Raw genomic sequence first — 21,623 nt, forward strand, 5'->3', positions numbered from 1 at the left:
AGCAACCTGGGAGAAAGCAACGGGATTTGAAGGGCACCCAGTGCCTGCAGGGCACGCTGGAGAGATCCCTCCTGGTAAACAAAAGTCCAAGCTGGAGCCGGAGCCGGAGCCGGAGCCATGTCGGAAGTCTGGGGGCTGCCTGCTTAGCCAGCATCTGGTGAACACAAGCTGCGGCTGGAGGCTGACAAGCAGCAGCACAACCCCTCCTTCTTCCCACGCCCACCGCCCGGCGTCTGTCTGGGGGCCCCAGTCTGCCATCGAGGAACAGGGAACGACAGCCCAGAGAAAACACAGCACCCGCCGGGGAGCAGGGTTGGCTTGGGGCTGGGGCTGGTTTCCCCTGTGCAAAGGAACAGAGCATTTATTCCTGGCTCCCTTCAATTCGCTACATTTCCAGCGACCCAGACACCAAGCTGGCTTTCCAAGCAACAGTGTATTTTATATAACTGATTTCTTTTTTTGTTGTTTTTACTTTATAAAGCCATACAATGAACTGCAAAGAATCTGACATCTGTACAACGGGAAGACAACAGCAGAGTCACATTCACACACGGACAGGGTGCGACCGAAGTCATCCTTACACACGCGACAACATTATGGGCACAAAGATACAAAATATAATGTGGGGTTTTTTTCTTTCCATCTATATAAATACACAGAAAGGGGCAAGTCTAAAAGTTTGAAACTGTTCATTAACACTGATTAGCAAACAAATCTGTAACGTTCCCAAAGTAACAAAGACAACAAAAAAACCCCCACACATAACACGGCAGTACAGGAACTGCCAACAGAAACGTGGGGTTGCTTCCTTTTTTTCTTTTTCTTTTTTTCCTTTTTAAGGAAAAGAAAAAATAATTCAAAAAGGAAAAAAAAAAGAAAAAAAAGAAAAGAAGAGTAACCCCAAACCAACCTCGCAATTTGCAAAACAAACGAACGAAATGAAACAAGCCCCTGCGGGCTCCTTTGCTGTCTGATCCTCCTGCCTGCTCCAACGGGAAGGGCTGCCTTTTGTTGATGCTGCTGTCTGGGGTTTTTGGGGCAACTGGTTCCTTTACCTGCCCGACCTGCTGGGTGGGGATTTACTTTGCACTTCAGTTCAGGCGGTTGAACTCACTGGAAAATCGATGCCTGGAGGCTGCGTTGGGTTTTTCTCCCTACCTGGTTTGTTTTCCCTGTGTGGTTTGACCAGGGGGCAGCCAGCTAATGCTGCATCCAGAGCAACCCCAAACTTTGCTCAATTCATGTGCTTAAACCCATAAGCCCACAATCTCCACTGGCAATGATGACATGGATCATCCCTCAGAACATCTCCCAGGAGGGAGCCCAAGGCAGCGCTGCTGAATGGGAAACCCACATGCTGAAAAGGAAGCCCACATTTTGCACCTTGTGGGCACTACAATTTGGGACATGTAGCAAATGACGCACCCCATCCCGCAAGAGCATTTCCCAACAAACAGCAACATCGACAGCAAAGGAAGGATGGGTGAGAAGGGGCTTCTCCAAAGAACAAACCAACACAAAAAGGGCAAATACAACAAATGTACACACGCAAAAAAAAAATAATATATATATGTGGGGAAAAGTGCGTTTTTAAGGATATCTTTGGCAAGAATATATGCAGTTCTTTGTGCAGGAAGGAGGGATATGTTTGTGTGTGTGAGCGAGAGAGATACCATCCGGCTGCTGACAACGGCAGTGTGATTACAACGAAACATATGCTGGGCTTAACTCGCACAAGCTCGAATCTCAAATACCATGACTGCATTTAAAAACCAAAGAAAAAACACAAATAATCGTTTCTGTCCCTTTCATAAGGAAAAAATATCAACACTAGGTCCCCGCCAGCCCTGGGACCTGGGTGATCCTCAATGCCAGCTGACGGACTCTCCCTGGGACAGAAAGAGTAGTTACACCTAGAACTGTAACTTAAAAAAGGATATTAAGGGGGGGAGGGAGGGGGAAAGTGCCTTTAAAAGGAGCTGACAAACACCCGGCTACATCATTGGAAGGTGATTAGCTGTGTGTTAAAAAAACAAGATAATCGGACGATTTTGTTAGTGTTCGAGATTTGGATACGGTCTAAGTCTTCAGCTAGTGGGTTAGTGGGGAAGCCGTGAGCGGCTCAGGGCCTGAAGCAGGCGTGATGCCATTGGCAGGTATCTGCTGGGGTCAGCTTTTACGCGACATCTCTAGGGTGCTTAGATCTGCTTTGTTTTTATGGGGAGAAAAAGAGGAATGGGAGCTTCAAGCACCGTTTTCCGAGGCAGCAGATTAAAATAAAATTACATTATTATCATCTCTTTTCTTAGCAGTGAGAAAACCGAGTCTGAAAAATAGAGGCTTCCAAAAAATATATCTTTATATATCTATAAACACAGTGTTTTCTCTAATTGGTGAGTGGCAGGGTGAGAAGATTACGGGTGAGATCATCTCTCATCTCGCTTGAATTTCGCAGAAGGAGGGAAACATCGAAAATGAAAAGGTCTCCACATCCGCACGGCCAGGGAGCTGGGGAGGGGGAAAGCCTCCCCGGGACCCCCCATCCCGCCACTGTCTCGCAACCAACTCCTCACTATGCAACCTCTCAGGTTCGCTCCAGTACATCAGAACAGCCTCCGTCCGGGCACCCACGCCACTCATTCCCCCACGCACACACACACATGCACACATACATGCACGCTGGTCACACACACGCCGCCCCGACTCGGGAGGGGGGCCCCGCGCCTCTTCCCCCATCCGTATTTTGCCTTGCTCTGGATTTTCTTTAAACGTGCAGGTGTTTCCCCGGGGCAGGGGAAGGGGGCGGATATAATGGGGGAGATATGATGCGCAGAAAGCAATATGGCAAAAATAAGTATTTTTGGAGTGTGAATTTAACCTTTTTTTCCTCCTTAAAATTTCGTTAGCTTACAGTATGTCATCAGTATAGCTCGTATATATATTATAGCTATCAAGGCAAGGGTGTTCCAAAGGAGAAAAACTCTCCGGTGGGGAGGGGCTGCAGTGCTATGTTTCTAGTTTTTGGCCCCAGTAGACTATCTGGGCCACTTTGCACTGAAAACTTCTCCCAAAAAGCTCTTGAAGGAAGAGGGAGGGGAGGGGGATATTTGCAGCAGAGGGCTGCAATGACCCCGCAGCTCCAGCCAGAACATTCCTGTGGCCCCAAACCTGCACATGTAATTGAAGCATCCTCTGCCCCCTCCCCAGCTCCATGGGCTGGGACCTCCACCTGCTGCCCCCACCCATGTTTCCCCCCTCCACAGCAGCACAGGGGCCTTTCACCCCTCTTGCTCCCTGATTGACACTCCTCACCTCCCAAAGCAAAGGGAAAAGCTGACAGCACTGCAGCCGCTGCAAAACTACAGCGCACTGAGGGGCATGAGCCTCCAGCCAGACGGTTTTGAGGGTACATGCGTGCCAAGCAGGGTGGCTCTCGGAGGACCTGTTACCTCCCCACTAAGCCAAAGTTACCCAGCAACTGCAGGTCCTTTCCTTTTTTCTTTTTTTTTTTTAGATTTTCTTCCTTTTCTTTTTTTTAACGTGGCCTCCAAAATAAAAGGAGAAAAAAGCGCCTGAGTTACTTGTAGTCATTCGCCTTTCGTGCAACTTGAACGTCCATGCAATTTAAAAACCGCTTGCGTGTCTCCAAAGAGATAGGGGTAGCCACGGGTCAGCTGCTCTGCACAAGGAACCCACCTGTGCCAGCATCCGCTATTATTATAATTATTATTATTATTACACTGTTTTTCTTTCCTCTTTTGTTTTGTTTGGGTTTTGTGTTAACGTGTGACAGGCCGCAGGAGAAAACTGCCAAAGAGGACTAGTGATGGGAGAGGATTAGTGCATCCTCTGGGGAGGCTCCGGGGGAGCATCTGCCTTCCCCACACACAGGACAGCAGGAGCCCCCCCACACCTCCTCACAGGTGGCAGGCACGAGCACCCTGGGGAGGTGGGGAAGTGCCGTGACCCCCTCTCCGAGTGGGCTCACAGCAGCTCACCTGTGACCAGTGCTGGGTTCTGGGTCAGCAATGGAAGTCAGCCCATGGCTGAGCTCCCCAGGGACAGGACGGATCAGGACCAAGCCCCCCCAGCACACTCCCAGCAGCTTGCCAGGCTACCAGCAGGTTTCAGGAGAACCAAATGGATAAGTGAGGACCCTCCACTGCAGCCGAGCAAGGGAAGGTTTCCGAGAGCATCTCCTCCAGTGTCCCACAGGCCCAGCCACGTTGTTATCTCCTACAGGTCATTTCAAACACAAAGCAGACGTTCGCTGATGGAGCTGCTGGGATGAAGCATGGGTTTTGCCGGTTGTCTCTTTTTCTTTTCCACAGATGGAAAACAACCAGTCATGGTCTTGCATTTGGTCTCAAGTGGATGTCAGGACCATTACGCCAAAAGCCTTCGCTTTGGTCACCTTCCCTGCAGTGGAACATGCATCCTGTCTGGCGTGACTTTGTGGTTCTCTTATATAGGTGCGTGGTTTTGGTTCCTCTATGTGTGTGTTTAGCTTGTGTTGAGTTTTTAGGGGCTCCATTGGCTTTTGCGTTTTTTGTTGTTTGCTGTTTTCCTCCACAATTCCAACCCTTTTTTTCCCCCCAATTCACTTCCCTCTCCCACAATGCACTTCCTCACATTCCTTCTCGGATCAGCTCCAAGTCCTTCTCCAAAATTCAAGAATCACCCGCAAGCACCAGCTCATCTTTTCTGGCCGGAGCCAAGCATGACCCTGGAGACAAAGTTGACAATGGCTGCAGCCGGCTGGTCTGGGTCCAGCTCGGCAAAGAGATGGCAGATGTTGTCTGTGGTGCTCCCTTGCTTCCTGGCCACAAAGCCAAAGAGCCTGGGTGTGAAGAAGACAAGAGGCTCAGTGAGGTTTGCCAGCATTGCTCACCCAACGACCACCACCACCCTCTTCCAGCATGGTCTTGTCCACCTCTTTAACATCCACCTCACACAACACAAAGGGAGACATCCCAAAGCAGACTGTGTTAAGACCCATCTATTCTTCCCTTTGTTGTAGTTTCCTTGAAGGCCAGCACTGTGTTTCTATCAATTCTTGGCCAAACCCCCCTTGCTCTACTCATCCCTACCACCCTCCCCGTAGGCCATCCCCAAGAAGTGTCCTTCCAGATGATCACAGCATTGCCTTGGTTTGTGTGATGAGTCCTGACACCACAGGGGTGTGATGGGCTGGCCACTGGGGTAGACCCTGTGTGAGAGGAAGGCCATATGGGGACAAGGGGAGCTGAGTGAGACCATGTGGTTATTTCCATCTCTGTCCCCCAGTGAATAAAATGTCCCCTTTTTTTTTTTTAATTAGAACGTGCAAACTCAAGTTATAAATACAGGGGAACAGAATGTGAGACAGGCCCAGGCCGTGGCATTTCTAATTGGAGAGGGGAAATATCCCAGCAGCTGGACCTCCTAATAAAAACCCATTCGCTAACACAATGGCTAAAATTAGTGGGAATTTGCCCCTGGAAATGGGATCAGCCAGCAGCTCTGTACTCCTGTGGGTCAGAACAAGGAGGAGAAGAGGAAAGGAAAGACCTGGCTGGTGGCTCACAGGCCATCAGCATAACCCCTGGCTCTGCTTCACAAGCCAGCTCCCACAGGCTCCTCTGGCAGTTTCCAATCTGCTCAGTTCAGGAAGGGCCATGCCTGCTCTAACTGGGAGTTTAGGGATAAAAGATGCTTCCTGAGTCCTCATTCTTGCGTGAAACATTCCTTCAGCAAGGAGCTGAGCTCATCTGACAGACAGCCAAGAGGCTACCCTGCATGATGCATCTCCCAGCCAATGCTCAAACACAAGTAGGAGCCACCTTGACACCCTGGGAGGAATGTGCTGGGAAACACAGCAGATACTTACTTGGCTGGGCTGCTGCCATCAGTTTTAGTCCACCTGCAAAGAGAAGAGGAGGTGTGAGGGATGGTGCATCCTGCACCCCACAGAAACAGGGCCATTATGGGGGCCACCACACCAATGCTGGAGGGCCAGCCTGGCTTTGCACAGGCTTGGCTCTATTGAAAAAAAACTGTTGCAGCTCTCTCCCAACACGAAGATGCTTAGAGACACCAAGAAGTCATCAGAAGTGGTGTTGCCCCACAGTATCCAAGGGGACCTTCAATCCCTGCTCTCCACAGAAGCAAGTGGGACAGAGCAAGCAAAGATCCTGCTCCACACAGCCAGAAGCCTGGGAGAGGGAAAGGGGCAGGGGACATGTGCTTGCCCCAGGTTAGGGCACTCACTTTCGTTCCTGGGGATCCAGGTTGCAGAAGGTGACGGTGTTAAGGGGGTAGTGTCGTCGGAAGAACAACCTGAAACACAAGGCAGGGAGTGTCAGGGCCAGCAAGCCCCCACCTCTGCCCCACCACAGCCCAGCCCCATCAGACGGGACACTCCCATAGGTTCCCCTAGGATGTTTCAGGAGTCAAGGACAAAGCCCAGCCATGCCCATGACCAGGTTCATGCTACCCAAGGACATCCTTCAACAACACACCCCCTGGATCACAGTCCCATTGGCTCTGGAGACCCAGGGCCGTGGCCATGGGGGCTCTTACTTCCTCTGGTTGTCAGTTAAGGTGATGCCTTGTGCGGAGACTTTGAAGTGGACAATGGTAGCAGTGGGCGGGGGGTCGGCCACCAGCGTCTCAGCTACAGCCTTTGCAATGGCCTGGGGGCCTGTCAGTGACTCCATCTCCACTGAGTTGATGAAGAGGACATTGCAGGCTGGAAAGGGAGACAGCAGGCATGGGGTCAACCACTGCTCCAAGCTACACTGGCCCCATGACAGCCCCTCTCTACTCACCCGCACCCTGTTTGAGGAGGTCTGTGGATGAGTTGGTGGCTGACGTGGTGTCTTTCTTTTCCTCCATGGGATCTAAAAGACATGGGATAGTTACTGGTACTCCCTCCTTGGAAACCTACCCCGTCCTCAGATGCTGTGGGGGCAGATGTAATCCCTTCTGGTCTTGGCTCTTACCTCGGTCAGGAATGACCAGCTTGCAGGGCAAGGCCAAGGGCATGATGGAGTGCTGGTACACCAGAGCCGAGAGACAACCTGGGGACAGAGGGGAGATGCTCAGCATGGGGCTGGGAACACGGGTTTCCCTGGTGTTAGGACATTGTTGCTCCAGATGGATGGGAGCAGACTTTTTTGCTGGATTTCTTCACTGTGGTCCTAATGGCACACACGGCAGTTCCTCTTACTGAAACCATCATGCCCACAGAGGGCTCAGGGAGGTAGCAGAGATGCCAGGGCCATGTTAGGAACAGGAATGGGGCAGAGGTCCTAGTGCAGCGCCTTGGAGCACATTAGCCATGGGATAAATGAAACAAGGTGGGGAGTCCCTGCCCTCCACCCCGTCCAGCAACATCATTTTTCCTAACGCGTGCAGAAAGGTATGTACCCGTGCATACAGGCACATTTGTGTGCATGACCCCTGAGGCTACAAATGCCCACAGGGCTTGGTTACACAGGGACAAGTAATGCAGCGGGGGCTCTCCCAGACACCTCACAGCTCTGCTTTAATAGTCCAGCAAAGGCAAGGCTCTCCCAACCCAACCCCGCACACTGGGGGCACTCACCAAAATTGGGCTCATTGGGGCATCCTTTTAGTTTCACACCCCGCGGGCTGGTCTCGATGAGGAAATGTCTCACCAGCTCATTGGTGATGTCTCCTGGGAAGAGATGGAATGTTCTCACACCACAGCCACCCTTCTCCAACTAATACTCTGTAGCCTCACACAGAAACCAGTGCTCCAGCTCAAGGGAGGGGTCCCTACCACTCAGCACACCCTCCTCAAATCCGGCCCTTTGCATAGGGTCAACCCCAAGCCAGGCTCCCCCATGGTGCCGGTGGGCTGGGGAGGCTGTGCCCATTTCACTATGCCAAGCCCAAGATTCAGATGCCCCAAGCCCTCCGCAGCTCAGGGTAGAGGGTGTCTGGTGCTTCCCTGTGTTCTGGGAGGGGAGGGCTCAGAGGGAGGGATCAGCGACCTGCGACATCAGCACATATCCAAGGGCACAACTGGCTCAGCAGACACAGCTGCCCTCTCGCCCTGGCCAAACGATGGAAAGCATCTCAGCGTGGGATGGAGAAGGGCACACAATACCTTTCTTGTTCTGCTGCATGACCGTGGGAGGTGGAGAAGCTACTTTCATGGCAAGGCCATAGGCTCCCCGGAAGGAGTGGCTGTCTCGGATGATGAAAGCCCCTGGCTCCCTGTCCTTCAGCAATGCAATGGCTGCAGGAGAGAACAGCAGACCTCAGAGCCAGCATAGTGAGAGCCGACATGACCTCCAAAACCAGCAGGTATGGGTCAGGACAGGGCATCCTGGCTCCATGGCCTTGCAGTCAGACACTGCAACATTACTGTCCCCCCTGCACATGTGTGGATGGGGGTCTCAAGTGGGTTTGTGGCCAGGAAGAGGGCTCATGTACCCCCAGGTCCACTGCCCTTGTGTGGGCACCTCAGAGCATCCATTCCCACCCAGCCCAGCTCTGAGCAATTGAGCACTGGAGAGCAGGCAGGGACCACAGACCAAATGCTGGAACCATGCCCCTGAAGATACCTTACCTCCTCCTTGTTCTCCCCTCCTGTTTTAGCCATATCTCCAAGACCCCTCTGAGCTCACTCAGTTCAAGACCTGAGTGCTCTGCACCCCAAATCCATACATAGATCCACTGCATGCTGCAGGGACCAGTGTTCTTTCACCAAGGGGAAGGCTGGGGTGAAAGCCTGAAGCTGAGCTGGGCTTCAACCCCCCTCTGCAGCAGTCTGAGCATCCACAGTACACCCTCACTCCTCATCCTACCCCTAAGGGAAATCTTTAGTAATCCCTGCGATCCCAGATACACCCCAACTCCTGACCATGGCTCTCTCAGCCATATGCTTTGCCCTGTGCCATCTACCCACCCTGCTCCCTGGAGATCTCTGGTTTATACCAGTACTTGGAAGTGTCCTGCACAAACTTGACATTGGCACGAGTCTCAGGGCTGATGTCTGCAAGGAAGGGAAGACAAGAAAAAAGTTAAAAGATGCTTATCTAAAACTCCACATGACATTTTAGCAGATCTAGCTAAAGCACTAATACCTCTACCTCCTTTCAGCCCCAGCACATTGGTTTAACCTCAGCCCAATCCTCCACATCCAGAAAGGCTGACCATCACCTGGAGCTCAGAGGGACTGCTGCACATCTAAAGCTAAATCCAAGCACTTGAAGGGATATGCATGTGATGAGTTTCTTTGCCACACAGCCAGAAACAAAATAGGAATTCATCATTTTAAAGGGAGCTGGCCAGGTGAAGTGAAAGCTGTCGGAGGAAAGAGATTATGTCCAACCACGAGGGTGGCGGGAAGATGTGACTTCAGAGGACCTTCACTGCTCCCTAATGTTCCAGATTTGGCTCATCCACCCTCAAAATAAATTCTTCGCTGACCTTTGCTCTGTGCAGAGGAACTGGGCAGGTTGACCTACCCTTGGAAAGCAGCCCCAGCCCCACCCTGCTTCACTCAGTGCCCATCAATAGCCCAGCCCTGATGGGAGCCAGTCCTCTGGCCATGAAGCTGTTGCTTTGCTGGGGCAACATTTCCAACCACCTGCTTGCCAAAAAGCCCAAGCAAAGAACCCAGAGGGCCAGACAGTATCTCTGCTGGAGATGTGTTATCAGCCCTCTGCAACCTTCAGAGGGACGGGGGGCTCGCTCCCCTCCTCAGCCCACTCTCTAGTGGTTACAGGTTTTAATTGCTCATGCTTCCCCGCTGGGAAAGGTCCCCAGCCACAGGGAGTCATGGGGCTGGGGTGGGCGCCAGTGTGCTCACAAAGGGCTGCCCGCTCGGCAGCGAAACCGGCCTGGCAGCCGGAGCCACTGCTGCCCCACAGCTTTATTCCCCTGATTCTATCAGTCCGATCTTGGCGTCACCAAGGTGTCCCATAACGGAGCCAGCAAAGGCGTTCCAGGCACAGTGGCACCCGGGCCACAGCACACCATTTGAAACAAGGAGGCACAGCCACAGTGGAGCCTCAGCAGGGTAAAGCCTGCTGGGAATGGGGCCAGGAGGTCAGTGCATCCCCACAGCAGAGAAAAGCTGCCTCTGGGTGCTTTGATCTCCCTGTACACAACTCTGGCCGCTGCTTACGGCAGCGATGCCGGGTCAGTGCTTTTCCTGTTTGGATTTGCCGGAAAGCACAGGAAATGGCCCAAGCCGGTGCCGCTGGTGTGCGGATGGGCAGGAGGGGTAAATCAGGACACAGCTGCAACCGCTTCCCCACTGGCCGGTGAGGAGGAGGAGGGAAGAGAGCCCTGGGCAGGGCGAGGGGACGCAGGAACCTCCAAGGGCATCCCTTACCTGGCATGGAGAACTTGGAGAAGTCCGGCAGGGTGTGGAAGGTGACGGCGCTCCCACCGCTGGGGCTGGACATGCCGCTGGAGAGGGGTGAGGACGCCTTGCCATTGACAGTGGCATAGTTGGGGAGGCTGTTGGAGCGGTCCCCGGCTGACATCCGCCGCTTCTCCGGCAGTGCGGGCTGCGGTGTGGGGCTGCCCTGGTGATACGCGGCCGAGTCCGGGGAGGAGGAGTGCGGCGTGCTCGTGCCAGGGTAGTATGCCGGCGAGACAGGGAAGGATGGCGTGGACGGAGGCTGGTAGCCAGAGGAGCTGCTCTGCCGGGACAGCGTTGGACGCCTCTCATCTGGGCTGGGGTAGCCATACAAGGGGCTGCCGGGAGGGACGGCTGTGGTTTGATGCCTGGCCAGGCTGGGGCTCCCCGGCGAGGCCACCAGGTTGCCATGGGCTGCCACAGCATGTCTGCCCAGCCCGGGGCTTCCAGGAGTGCCGCTCATGCCAGGATTGATGGCTCTTCGCCCAAAGCCAGGGCTGGGTGGCGTGTTGGTAGCCACTGTCCGATGCAGGGAGCGAGGGCTCCCTGGCAGGACGTGAACTCCTACCACATTGACCTGTGGCTGTGGACGAGCTTGGGGGTCTGGCTGGAGAGCAACGCGGCTATCGGGGTAGTCAGGGCTGGAGTACGACGAGCCTGGGCCCCCGCCTTGGACCATTGCAAAGGAAGACGGAGACGAGTTTTGGTAGCTGCTGTGAGCAGAAGGCATCTGCGAGCTGACAGGTGACCGGTAAACAGGCTCAACCGATGCATGGGGAGGTGTAACCGTGCCATGGGGGCTGCCATCTGAGGGGTAGCTGCGGAGGGAGGTCCTGAGGAGAGATGAGGAGAAGGAGGATTCGGTTCCACTGCTCATTGATGCTGCTGACTTGCACCCTCCTGCGAGTTGTGCACAAGGAAACTGAAGCACTGTGATAGTGACCTGCTCAGCTGTCCAGAGTCAGTGGTAGGATGGACCCTGCCAGCAGCTGCATGGAAGCAGCTAGAAGCAGCTTTAGTTCCACCATGCATCCCATTTCCCTCTCACAACTCTCTGGGAGACAGAGCCTTTTTCCAGCTCCTCTCCTAGCAAAACACTCAAATAGTTTCTCCCTGCCAGCCTTGGCAGGCTGGGCTGATGCAGTACACGTCATGGGCAGGGTCAAGAAGGGAGAGGGATGATGGCTCCATCACACCACAGGGGACAGATGCTCAGCCTAACCCAGTGCTAGGGTTAGCAAAGACCTCATCTCTCCTCCCACCCCAGGGGCCAGGTTCCCAGCAAGATGCTGCTGCGATTTATTGACCACCAAGTGACCCAACTTCGTGTTGCCAGGGCACTGAACCAATGGTTGGCCAGGACCCCTAAACCTTACAAGCAAAGACAGGGGCTCTTGCAAAGGCAGTTTCAATGTGGGAGCAATCCTGTGCACCCGGCAGTGTTTGACCCTGGCCCCACAAGCCCCGGGGACGTGCTCCCAGTGCCTTACCCGTCCACACTGTGAATGGGGCTGCTGGTGGAGACAGGGCTGGGGGCAGTGAAGGAGTTGTTGAAGGTGCCGTTCCTGGTGGGCACCTCTGGGCCCATGGGCTGGGTGGTGGGCAGGCTCCCTCCCCTGCCTGTCGTGGCTGTGCGGGCCACGGACTCAACGTAGCTCCTGGGCTCTGTGGCAAAAGAGAAGGGGAAACAGATGAGCGCACAGCTCTCTTTGGGAGAGGGCCATGCCCTTCTCAGTATCCCCATTTCAGCCAGTGAAGCTGCTTGAGCTGAGCTCCTCCAGCTCCACATTTTTCCCATTCCTCTTCCCACAGGGGATATGCAGAAACACATGGTTCATCTAGGCCTTTAGGTTGCTCCAAGGGGTGCTTGAAGATCCCAGCCTGGGCACAGGGAGGGGGGTCATGCCCACCCCTTTTCCTGAGGGGACCAGAGCACATGGGACTACAGTTCCTTCCAGTGCCAGAGCCCCTCCACCCTGCTCTGAGTCAGTGCCCCTCCCTGCCTGGGATGCCACACAGCATACGTTGTGCTCCCTGCTCATCCTCAGTCCCCAAAAATAGAGCCAGTGACACTGCTCAGCCTGCGCTGAGTCACGCGGGACTGGTGACGATGACCTGTGGTCCCTGCCCTGTGCAGCCCACCTCTGCCAGCCACCTCCAGCATCAGACCAGAGAGCAGCTCCAGATATTTCCACTGCAGCATCCAACACAGTCACTCCCAGCCCAGCTTGAAACCGGAGCCCATGAGCATGACCAAGAACAGCAGTTTTCCTTTGGAGCTGCCAAGCTGTCCCGTGCCAGGAGCAGTGGGCTATGCTGGCCGTCACCAGCCACAACAGCCGCCAGACCCAGCCCTCCCTCCTCCCTTTCCCCTCTGCCTCCTGCTCCATCCAGGCTGGTCCCCATCCCTACAACAGCCCTTCAGACCCACCAAATGCTGTGCTGGAGGAAGGGACTGCAGCTTCAGCCCTGTCCCCTACAGCTGTGTTACACTTCAGCTGGTATGTGCCACCCACTGCCTCTGAGCTGGGGCACAGTGTCCTAAGCAAGACTCACTGGCATCAAACACTATGGGCTGGGCATCCTTGCAGGTACCCTGGCTCCAGGCTGGCCATGCTTGAGGCAGTTCTGCTGTAGTAATTAGCATGACAAACATTACTATTATTATTATCATTAATATTATTAGTCATAACAGCCAGGCTCTGGCTAAGTCTGCCGGCAAGCCAGCCTGCTCACAGCCAGCAGTGCCAATGCACAGCTCCATGTTCAATGCCAGACTGAGGGGCTACAAAGAAAAAGACAGTCACAGGTCTCCCTCCTTCCCCCACAGCATCTCTGTGCTGTATCCGCCTGCAGAAAGAGGAGGATGAGTCCATCCTTTGGGCTGATCTCCCTGCCCAGCCCTGCTCAACCACCCCAGAAAAGATCTGAGCGAAAACCAGACCAAGGACCTCAACGTGGGCTGGGTAGCAGCATCCGAGGCAGCACATGTGGCTCTGAGTGACAGGGATGAAGCACTGCCCAGGAGGATGCCCAGGGCAGCTGCAAGAAACTCACTGCCGCTTGGGTAATTAAATTAATTTCACAGCTACTCACTTTTCTGCCCTAGCTGCCCACCCCAGACTAAAATTAGCCAGAGAGCACGTATGAGTCAGCCTGCAAGAGGTTAAGACCAAAGGGCTGCGAAAATGCCAGCCCCTCCTGCAAAGGTGGGGGCTGAAGGGAGGCAGGAGACAGGGGCTCAGGGAGACGGGACAGCATACGTGTGCCACAGTGAGGCGTGTGACCATGGGCACGGGTTGAAGTCGATTGGTTCAATGTGGAGAAAAAAAAAATGAAGGAAAAAGAAAAAGAGGAAGTTTCAAGGCAGGATTTTTTTAGGTTGAAAAATCTGATCTTGCCTCCTGGTGGCTTCTTGGAAGACGCTGCGGAGACGGGAAGACGGTGGGAGAATAGAGAGGCTGTGAGTCACCAGGGAGGTGGGCAGCGGTTTGGGAAGGCTGAATCCAAGCTCGCCTGCCCCTCGGGCCAGGAATCACCAGTGCTGTGACTGCGAAGGGTGGTTGTAAAGCCTCCTCAGAGATGGCAGCCAGACCCCAAGCTTCTGCACTGCCAGGGCATCCTCCAGCCCCAAACACAGCCCAGCAATGCAGGCTGGGATCTGCTGAGCAGGGCCTGGCAGGGCAGGGATCCTCTGGGCTCTGTGCCTGGGTGCAGAGGGTGCTAAGTCAAAGCTTTGTTAAGACAAAACGCAGGTCCCTCCTCAGGACTGCAGATTTAACGCCCCCAAAGCCGTCATATTATTAGAGAGGATGAAGCAGAGCAAGAGGCTGGTAGTGGCCACTCAGCTTGGGCAGTGAGGGGTCACTGGACATTTTTGCTCTGGATCAACCACCATGCAAGCAGCTGAGTGACACAGGAACAGAGAAGCAGTGCAGCCTGAGCTCCTGAGGGGTTGGTGAGAAGGAGAGGCAACATTTGGGTGTTTGAAGGCTTAAAGATGGACAAAAATGGTAAATCTGGAGGGACCTAGGAGGGAAAAACCTGGTTTTATCACAGCTTTTCATCATTCAATGCACCCAAAAAGCCATCATTGAAAAATCAGCTCTGGAAGCAGAACATTTTCTTCAAGTAAACACTTCCTTAAATATTATACAGCCTTCAGGTTTGGGTTATGTGCATTGAGGAACTCCCAAGCAGAAATGCTGACAGCTCCCTGAGCCACGAGAAGCATCACAAACTTGCCAAAAAGAGACATCCCCTCCCCAAAGCCCATATTAAACATACAGTTCCCCATTCTGGCCTCAAGGGCCCGAAGTTCCATTAAAAAAGAAAGCAAAACCCAACAACTGTCAGATTGCACGTGGTGCTCCAGGGAATCACACCCGCTCCCAAAGCCTCTGTCCCCTCCAGGAGACGTTCGGCCCTAAAGCACATGATGCCTCCTCCATCAGCACAGCCACTCCTGAGCTGACATCCCGTATCAGCCTCATCCTTGGCATCCAGAGGGAGGCGCAGCCCAGGGACAGACGAGGTGGGGGGAATCTGGGCAGCCTCCCGGCTGCAGGAGGATATGCACCGACCGCCGGCGCTGTGCCGCTGCCCGGCCGCTGAGCCGGCAGCACACTGGTGGCCTCTGAGCCTGCTGACCTTTTGTGCTGCACTTGGGTTTATTTTCGCTCCGAACAGCAGCAGCAAAGCCAGAAGGGGAGGGCAGGAGCCCAAAACCGGGGATGGTGCTCCCAGCCCCTGCCAGGCTCATCCGAGGCTGGCCACAACATGCCAGCATCCCCAGCATGCCACCGAGAAGGATGCCATACACCGACAAAGAGCTCTCAGCCCACATGGATGATTGCCACCCAACATGACAGACCTCCATGTCCAATTTGGACATCAGAGAATCCAACCACGACACAAGACATGATGTTACCCTTTTCAAAAGGAAGCAGATGGACAAGAGTCGAGCTCCCACATCCCCGAGGAACAGTGCAGGGAAGGCTGCTAACACAGATAGCCAGAGCCTGCTCTGAGTGACAGTCCCAACAGTGAGGATAAGAGGGGAAAAGAGAAGGAAAAGCCTTTCTTACCTTCTCCAGAGTCACCGCCTGCCTCCCTTTCTACCTCTGGGAGATGGAGGGGCAGGGGAGCAATGGGAGTGGGAAGAGAAGGATGAAGGAAGGTGTGAAACAGAAAGAAAGAGAAATCAGAGTTAAGCAGCTTTGCCTTGTTCAGGCAGGGGCACACAGAACACAGAGAAGAGCTCCACACCTCCCCAGCACTGCACCTCTAACTGGACCCCTGATCTCAGACACCCCCAGGGTCCACCTGGGGATCCCAAAGACAATGTCCATAACCCAGAAGGCTGGTTTTGGGTGGGGAAGAGGAACAGCTAAGCAGGGCACCACCATGAAGGGCTGCTGCAAGAAGTCCAGCAAGCACCAAGAAAGCACCAGCTCGACCTTGGGGGCAGACCAAAAAGGGTCCCACTGGGCAGGCTCAGCCAGGACTCATGCCCCCCCAGGCTCAGCCGGGGTTTGGGGAGGTTACACGCAGCCCTGAGATGGTCCAGGAAGGGGCCCCAGTGCTGGGGAGCAGCGAGGTCTGGCTTGACAGGCTGCTCTGGGACACATCCACAGGACAGCAGGGCCTTTGCACTGGGGGACCGCTCTCTGGAATGGAGAGGGCTCTGGACACTGTTCCAGCTGACGGGCCTGGCTCCTGCAGAGCAAAACTTCTCCAGCTGTGCTGGGGAGGAAGAGGATGGAGGACGTGAGGGAAGGAAGAATACGAGGCTGGGCAGGAGGCAAGACCTGAGGGTTATCCACCCTCCATCACTGAAGACCCTGCTGGGCTGAGACCCCAGGGCAGCACCGACATCCCCCCACCCTCACACCAGAGTCCCCAGAGGAGGTGATGAGGACCCCAAGGCCATCTGGCCCCAAAAAGGGGTGCAGAAGTGCCTTCTCCAGCCAGGGGACCTTTCCATAGTTATCCTCACAGATACCCCACACCCCCAAACCACATGCAGCCCCTCTGCCCACACTCACCTCCCACCGGATGCAGCAGGATCTCGGCTGGGTTGTGGGGTTTCAGCCCCAGTGCTGAGAGTGGGGTCTTGGCCAGGCCAGGGGGAGAGCGCACTGTCAGCACAGGGAACACAAGAGCATCAGGAGGGGGAAGGGAGGTAAGGCTTCAGAAAGGCTGGAGCTGCCCAAGGTTCAGACCCACCCACCAGCTGCAATGGGGGATTGCTGTCCTTGCAAGAAGCAATGCCCCAGAGAAGGACATGGATCTCCCTCTCTGCTTAGGAGAGGGCACAGGGCAGGAGGTGCCTGAGAACAAGCAGCCTGCTATTATCGCAGGGCTGGCAGGATAGAGAAAGGGGGCAATTCCCACCAGGGCAGGCCCAGACCCCATCTCCCAGCACCATCCCCATAATGAATGGTCCCACCATGTATAAAGGCACAAAGCCTCTTTCATTGCCCCTATGCAAGCAGCCATCCCCCCACCCCTTAAACCCACCCCCGCTTATCCCCACATCTGGCTGAGCTGGGACCAGGCTGTCCCAAAGCAGCTCACTTCCCCCACAAAAGGGACAGCAGGAGTGCCACTCCCCCCCCCCCCCCCCATTCAGACCAGCTCAACGGGTGGGTGAGGATGTTCACATAGAGCATGTTCCCTGAGGGGTGGCAATGAACACACAAGGTCTGTACCCCTGTGCCCATACATACATACCAGGAGGAGCTGCATATGTACATATGGCTAAGGTATGGATGCACTGTCAGTGCAGGGCAGCAGGGTTTCATGGGGCAGGGCCAACCTCCCCCACCAAATGTGACTCCCCTCCCCTCCTTTCCCCATCTCCCCAGTGCTGCATGCCCCCACACCAGTGGAGACACCAGGTCTCATTTCCACTTAGAGGGCACATCCCTCCTGCAGCATTTGAACATCGCTGACTGACAGCACAGGCATAGTGCCTGCAGAGAGCCCAGGAGGCAATGGGTGGTGGGAGCTCCAGAGGAAAGCCAGACCTGAGCCCAGGTCCCCTCAGCAGCCTGGGGCCAGAGCAGCAGAGCAGCCAAGTCCCTGGGAAACCAGACAGCAGCACCTTCTCCAGAGGGTGTCCCACTTCCCCACATCTGGTCAGCCACAAGCCGCAATGTCAGCTCGCACCTCGGTTGGCTGAAGAGTAGTGGGGTCCTCCCAAGAACAGAAATTGTCCTGGGACCATCATCTATCTCCCCACGGATGGGAATCACTTCTGTATTCCCCCAGCGGCACTTTGGCAAAGCCTGCAAGCTGCAGCTTCAAACTTCCCAGGCCTCCCCAGCTGGCGCTGGATAAGAAGCACTGCCTCTGGGCCACGTCCCCAGCCAGGCTGTTCTTCTCACTTCTGCTAGTGAATCATCCCCCAGAACAAGCCACTGTCCCACTGCCAAGGAGCTGCTGCCCCAGGGCCAAGCTCTCTGTCCCCTGGAACAACAGGGCCATTTCCGAGCTGCCAAGCGCCTCGGGGATGCTCCCACACTCCTGTCACTGCATCCCATGAGACCAGGCTCAAACGTCAGTGGGTTGCACGGGAGGAAGGAACAGCAGCAACGCAGGACAAAACAGCCTTGAGCTCCACAGGCTGAGCTATGGGAGGCACGATGGCCCCATCACGACCTTACGACCAGTACATGGCATCACAGGGGGCTGCACCCAGCCCCAGCATTAGAGCATCCCTCAGCTTTCAGCCCACAAAAATGGGGGGTTGGGGGAACTGCTGCCTTTTTGATGAGTTTCCCAGTTGCCCGCCTGCTCTGTTGCACTGGTCTAGCCCAAGTCCTGCTGTGCTAACTTGAGGCTGCTCATCAGGGTTCATCACTTGAGCCAGTCACACAAACCGGGTCCACACAAACCCACCACAGCTGTGCAGTCAGGGTTAGTCAGAAAGCAAGCATGCTGTGCCAGAGGTGGAGACAAGCTGCATGCAGAGGGCTGGCATCTCCCAGACATTTCCCCCTCCTGACCTTGGAACAGTGAGCAAGAAGTAGCATGGCATGTGAGGGTCTGCCTGAGCTCCCGCCTGGTCTCCAGTCCTGCCTGCCTCCCTCCCAGTCACCTGCTACTGGAGCCTCCCTGCCTCTCTCACCATGCCAGTAGGAAAGATGGGGAGGTTGAGGATCAGGATGGGGTGAAAGGATGCTGTCTTTCAGATCCTGCCTCTCTCCTTATCCCACCTTGGGATCCCATCCAAGAAATACCCCACTGAGTGGAGGGTAGGAAAAAGCTGAAAGGAGGGTTCCAAGCATGGGATGCTGATGGCAGTGGGATGCAGATGGCAGTGTGGAGTGGTGGGATGCAGGGGAGAGGAGTGATTAGCATGGCAGTGGGCGTCTGGAGCCCGGAGCTGTCTGACCCTTGGTGAATTTCTGGCTTGCCGAGAGCCACCCACCGAGCCCCAATGCCTCCCGGAGCCGCAGCACTTACAGGGATCAGAGCAAGGGGTTTGTGGTGAGACAGGGAAGGCTGGGGTGGGGGGAGAAATCTCACCACCGCTGGAGGGTGGGCTGGTGGGGGAGGCACCCTCCATCTCTTCAAAGGCTTCTTTGTAGCTGTGGAGGTGAGGCTGGAGAGAGCAGGAGAAAGGGTCACTCCTGTAGCTGTGATGGGCACAAACCTCCAGGAAACCCCAGGGAGGGAGCAGAGGCAAAGGGAAGGTTTCCACTTCCTCCCTGCTAGCCACCACCACAAAAAGCAACACTGAGCCCCAACCCTCCAGGATGCTGCAGATGCTAACCAAGCTTTCTCCCTCCCTGTAGGCATCTGCCCCCCCCCCCCCATCAGCCACCCCACCACCACAGCAAGCCCCCCACCCCAGCACACCTCTTTGGGCCTCCCTCCGGGGTTGGCCGCGATGGTGCTGACCACCTCAGGCGAGAGGACGGTGGGGCTGCGGGGCGAGCTGGGCTCCGGGGAACTCTTCTCATAGTGGCTGTCGCTGGGGGTCCGCTTGCGGGCAGGGACCACACTCTCCTCCTGGGGCTTCTCCTGGGACTGTACCCCTGCAGGGCAAGCACAGGGTGGGAGTCTGGTGAGGAGCTGCTGGCTGAGATGGGGACCAGCAGGAGATGCTCCGGGGCTGCTCTGAGAGGTTTCCCCTGAGCTGTGTGCCCTTACACAGCAGAGATGGCAGCTTCAGCACTCACCTGCATCTAACTCCTGGACCAGCACAGCCAGTTTTGAGCTGAGGCAGATATACCCTACAGTTGTGGCCCAGCACCAAACAATAAGGCAAGGCAGGGTTATGGCTTGTGGCTGAATCACTACACTAGCCCTCCCAAGCACCATAAAACTTGGGCTCAGAGACAAGCCCCAGCAGTGGGTGAGAAGGGCATGAGCACCCTGTGAGCAGCCCAGGCAGCCCAGCCACACAGAGCTGCGGAGGACCAGGACCCCTCAATGGCATCACAGTGGCAGAGGAACAAATCCTCCAGCACTAGGGCAGCCACATTCAGCTGCATTGCTTCTCCACACCCACATCCGGCTTCAACCACAGCAGGGAAAACAGCTGATTTTGTGAGTCCTCAAGGCAGAGGGAGCACTGGGTCAGCACGAAAGACCTCAACATAGGGATGGTGCAGGGAAACCCAACAAATTGCTGCTGATCTACTACCAGCACAAAGTCTTCCTAAAAAGGGAGATCAAAATCTCCTCTCCATCTCCCCCTAGATTTCCTTCTCAGACCCCAGCACCAAGAGCAACCAGTGCCTGTAGCCTGGCAGTGAGGGAAAGAAAGGAATAAGTCACTCCAGGAAAATGGATTTCTTCAGGCTGTCAGGGTCTAATACATCCCACTGGTGATCCCCATGGGTTGGGATAAAGCCCAGGAATGGGGACGAAAGTGGCACAGGGCAGGGGGGCATGGGGAAATGGGATAAGGGGTGCAACCCCAAATTTCCCAGCACCCAGCAGTGAAACACACCCTTCACCCCATCTTGCCTAATGAAGAGGTTAATTAGGGCTCATGGACAATGGTGCTGGGTTCGGTGCAGGGGAACTGTGCAGAACATCACAGGCACAGCAGGAGCCCACTTCTCCCTGGGACCCTCCTAGCAGCGGGGTGACCCCTAGTGTCAGCCCCATCGGCAGAAAGACAGCACTGTCCGCTCCACCTTTCCCACAGGGGCAGGGAGCGCTCACACTCCCCTTGGCCAGCACATTGCCGGGGGGGGGGGGGGGGGGGGAGAGAAAAAAAGGATTAAAAAAAAAAGGAAAAGAGAGGCCAGCATCACGCTCCAGGAAATGCACTTTTCAAACACCAACTCCTTTCCCACGGGCTGGTGGAGGAAAACCAGCCATCAGCTGCTTCCCCTCGCTCCCTGGTGGGACCCACGCATCGCACCCACTGACCTCCCCTCTTCATCGCCCCGCTCCAGCACCCGGCACTGGGGCTCTGCCGGCCCCAGGGAAAAGGCTCGGGGCGGGTGAAGGGCTGGGAGCAGGACAGGGAGGGAGGTGTCCTGGGTGCATTTCTAAATAATCAGCCCAGTGAACGGCGGCAACAATAAACCCGTGGCTCTGGGGGGAGAGGCGGCCAGGCTGCGAGGCAGGGGACCTGAGCCAACGGGGCCGGCTCCAGCCGCGGAGGCGGCCTGGAAAATTCCACTAAGAGCGGCTTTGAAACACAACTCCCGATCCCTTCTGCAGGTGTTGGCGGGCGCAGGGAATGGACAATAAAAAAGCCTATGGAGGGGACAGGGTGATGGAGAGGGTCCCTGGGAAGCCACCCTGCAGGCATGGCCAGCATCGCACAGGGCCACCCACCCTGTATCTTTTGCCCTGATCTTTGCTTTAAGGCAATGAAGCCCAGAGTTGCAAGCACAGGGAAGAACAAAATGTTTGGGAAAATAAAGCAAACTCTTCTTTTCTTTTTTCCTACCACATTGTGCACTGTGCGGTATCCTGCACACTGCAGGAGCATCACCAGAAGCATCCCTTGGCCCATCCCAAAGTGAGTTACAGTGACCAAGCACTGCAGAGAGGCAGGGTCTGACTCTGCAAGTCATGTACGCCTGCCTTGTTTTGCATTTTCCATTTGGGAAGCACAAACAGCAGCTTGTCAGAGCCCAGCTTTCAGTGCACATCACACATCTGCAGCGTGAGACCCCCTGCTCCATCCCTGGGGCTGCCCATCACCCAGCTGCAGTGGGCTGCATGTGGCCCATTGGGACACCCAGGAGCTCACCAGGTTTTG

General features: G+C 55.3%; 1 protein-coding gene across 8 annotated transcripts in view; it reads right to left on the bottom strand.

Annotated features, from left to right (window-relative positions):
* Nucleotides 1-414: 414 nt before the first annotated feature.
* The window catches only part of TNS1 (tensin 1), a 65,475-nt gene continuing 44,266 nt past the window's right edge, over nt 415-21,623 (bottom strand). For 3 of the 8 annotated variants that reach the window (XM_065671553.1, XM_065671554.1, XM_065671559.1), the window contains 15 exons: nt 19,253-19,431; nt 18,857-18,995; nt 16,432-16,524; nt 15,472-15,507; nt 11,875-12,049; nt 10,355-11,217; nt 8,921-9,007; nt 8,117-8,248; nt 7,589-7,681; nt 6,984-7,061; nt 6,810-6,881; nt 6,562-6,730; nt 6,250-6,318; nt 5,870-5,902; nt 415-4,840 (listed from right to left, as the gene is read on the bottom strand). In XM_065671553.1, coding sequence (XP_065527625.1) covers nt 4,696-4,840; nt 5,870-5,902; nt 6,250-6,318; nt 6,562-6,730; nt 6,810-6,881; nt 6,984-7,061; nt 7,589-7,681; nt 8,117-8,248; nt 8,921-9,007; nt 10,355-11,217; nt 11,875-12,049; nt 15,472-15,507; nt 16,432-16,524; nt 18,857-18,995; nt 19,253-19,431 — 2,363 coding nt within the window. In that variant the 3' untranslated portion in view covers nt 415-4,695. The remainder of the gene's footprint in view (nt 4,841-5,869; nt 5,903-6,249; nt 6,319-6,561; nt 6,731-6,809; nt 6,882-6,983; nt 7,062-7,588; nt 7,682-8,116; nt 8,249-8,920; nt 9,008-10,354; nt 11,218-11,874; nt 12,050-15,471; nt 15,508-16,431; nt 16,525-18,856; nt 18,996-19,252; nt 19,432-21,623) is intronic. The other 5 variants (XM_065671552.1, XM_065671555.1, XM_065671557.1 and 2 more) reach the window with 2 other exon arrangements.

The sequence above is a fragment of the Lathamus discolor genome, chromosome 3 (assembly GCF_037157495.1).
Source record: "Lathamus discolor isolate bLatDis1 chromosome 3, bLatDis1.hap1, whole genome shotgun sequence".
NCBI classification, from domain to species: Eukaryota; Metazoa; Chordata; class Aves; order Psittaciformes; family Psittacidae; genus Lathamus; species Lathamus discolor.